This window comes from Octopus bimaculoides, chromosome 24 (assembly GCF_001194135.2).
Source record: "Octopus bimaculoides isolate UCB-OBI-ISO-001 chromosome 24, ASM119413v2, whole genome shotgun sequence".
Lineage (NCBI taxonomy): Eukaryota > Metazoa > Mollusca > Cephalopoda > Octopoda > Octopodidae > Octopus > Octopus bimaculoides.
Genome location: NC_069004.1, coordinates 12,601,203 through 12,602,709, shown reverse-complemented (window position 1 = coordinate 12,602,709; position 1,507 = coordinate 12,601,203). Strand labels below are relative to the sequence as shown.

At 36.8% G+C, this 1,507-nt stretch overlaps 2 protein-coding genes across 2 annotated transcripts in view; one reads left to right on the top strand and one right to left on the bottom strand.

Moving 5' to 3' along the window:
• Positions 1 to 1,507, bottom strand: part of LOC106875565 (fibrillin-1) — a 48,831-nt gene that overhangs the window by 1,927 nt on the left and 45,397 nt on the right. Inside the window, exon 12 of the mRNA XM_014923772.2 lies at positions 817 to 1,036. Within this exon, the coding sequence (XP_014779258.1) occupies positions 817 to 1,036 (220 nt within the window). The remainder of the gene's footprint in view (positions 1 to 816; positions 1,037 to 1,507) is intronic.
• LOC106882434 (MAP kinase-activated protein kinase 2) overlaps positions 1 to 1,507 on the top strand; it is a 137,901-nt gene that overhangs the window by 106,258 nt on the left and 30,136 nt on the right. The gene's annotated exons all lie outside the window — the stretch shown is intronic.

Genomic DNA, 1,507 nt, shown 5'->3' with positions numbered 1-1,507 from the left:
AAGATTCTTTATGTGAATTCGTGTGTTGAAGCAAATATTATTGTCTGTGGAGAGTCATTCTCTTTTAGTGCCTTATTATTTAACACACTCAACAGTTCAATTTCCACTCATTTAGTTATTTATTTGCCATACATGAGGATTTACCTGGGATCTGTATTCTGCATACACTTACTGGTATTTAATTTTTGGAAATTTAACTTTATTATTTTATACTGAATGCTTACTTGATATCTGTCAGGACTTTTCAATTTCATTTTTTCTTTTACACACACACACACACATAAATGTGTATGTGTATGTGTGTGTGTGTGTGTGTGGTGTGTGTGTGCACACATATATATTTATATATATAATTTCTGTGATAGATGGTATATATCATCCCAAATGTGACTTAACATGTTTTATATAAATATGTGCGTGTGTGTATATGTGTATGTATGTATGTATGTATGTGATATCATTTAGACATAGTAATACTAATAACCAGTTGTTAGAATTCAATATACATATGCTTTAGAATAAAGAATTGAGTACAGAGTATTAATCAATGAATGACAGAAGAACAGGAGATATGTAATCACTTTCATAAGCTTACAGTTGTTTCTGCTATAGGAAGCAGTGCACTGAGAGCTGAGTGCTTGTGCAAGGTATCATAGCATCCACAGAGCCATTAAAATGAAGTGTATGTATATTTGAGAAATCATTTAAATAAATAAATAAATAAATACATACACATACACACACACATACATACATACATATGATAAAATGAAATATTTTGGGAAATATTTTGACAAGGACAATCTTGACATTTACCTGATGTTGTTCTGTTGCCACGAAATCACTTGTGGACCTGTTCATGTCGACACTTCTCTTTGACCGTTGGCCCAGTGGAATATCTCCAACGTTACATGAATAACAGACTTCACCCGGTGGTAGGCTGCCATCAGGTGGACCGGGTATATGAGGCAATTCCATTCCTTCTGGAATGTTTGGTGCACTGATATTGGCAGGTGATATTGTTGAGATACAGTGGCTGCAAATAGATGAAGGAAAAATGAAATGAAAAGTGTGTTAGTCTTTGTCAGGGTTGTCATTTGAAAAGGTTGTTTACATTTCAGGTGTCTGTTTCTGTTACCTAGGTGGCCAAGTCAGTAGCAGAGGTGGATGTTCCGAGAGCATAGCTGCTAGAATAAAAATAAGCTGGGCAAAGTTCAGAGAGATCCTACCTCTGTTGGTAACAAAGGGCTTCTCCCTCAGAGCGAAAGGCAGATTGTATGATGCCTATGTACGAACAGCTGTGACTGCTGAGGACATGCGTAGGCTTGAAAGAAATGAAGCTGGTATGCTTCACTGGATGTGCATTGTCAGTGTGCATGCACTACAAAGTGTAAGTGTTTTGAGAGAAAAGTTGGGCATAAGAGGCATCATATGTGATGTGCAAGAGAGATGACTGCACTGGTATGGTCATGTGATGCGTATGGATGAGGACAGCTGTGTGAAGTGC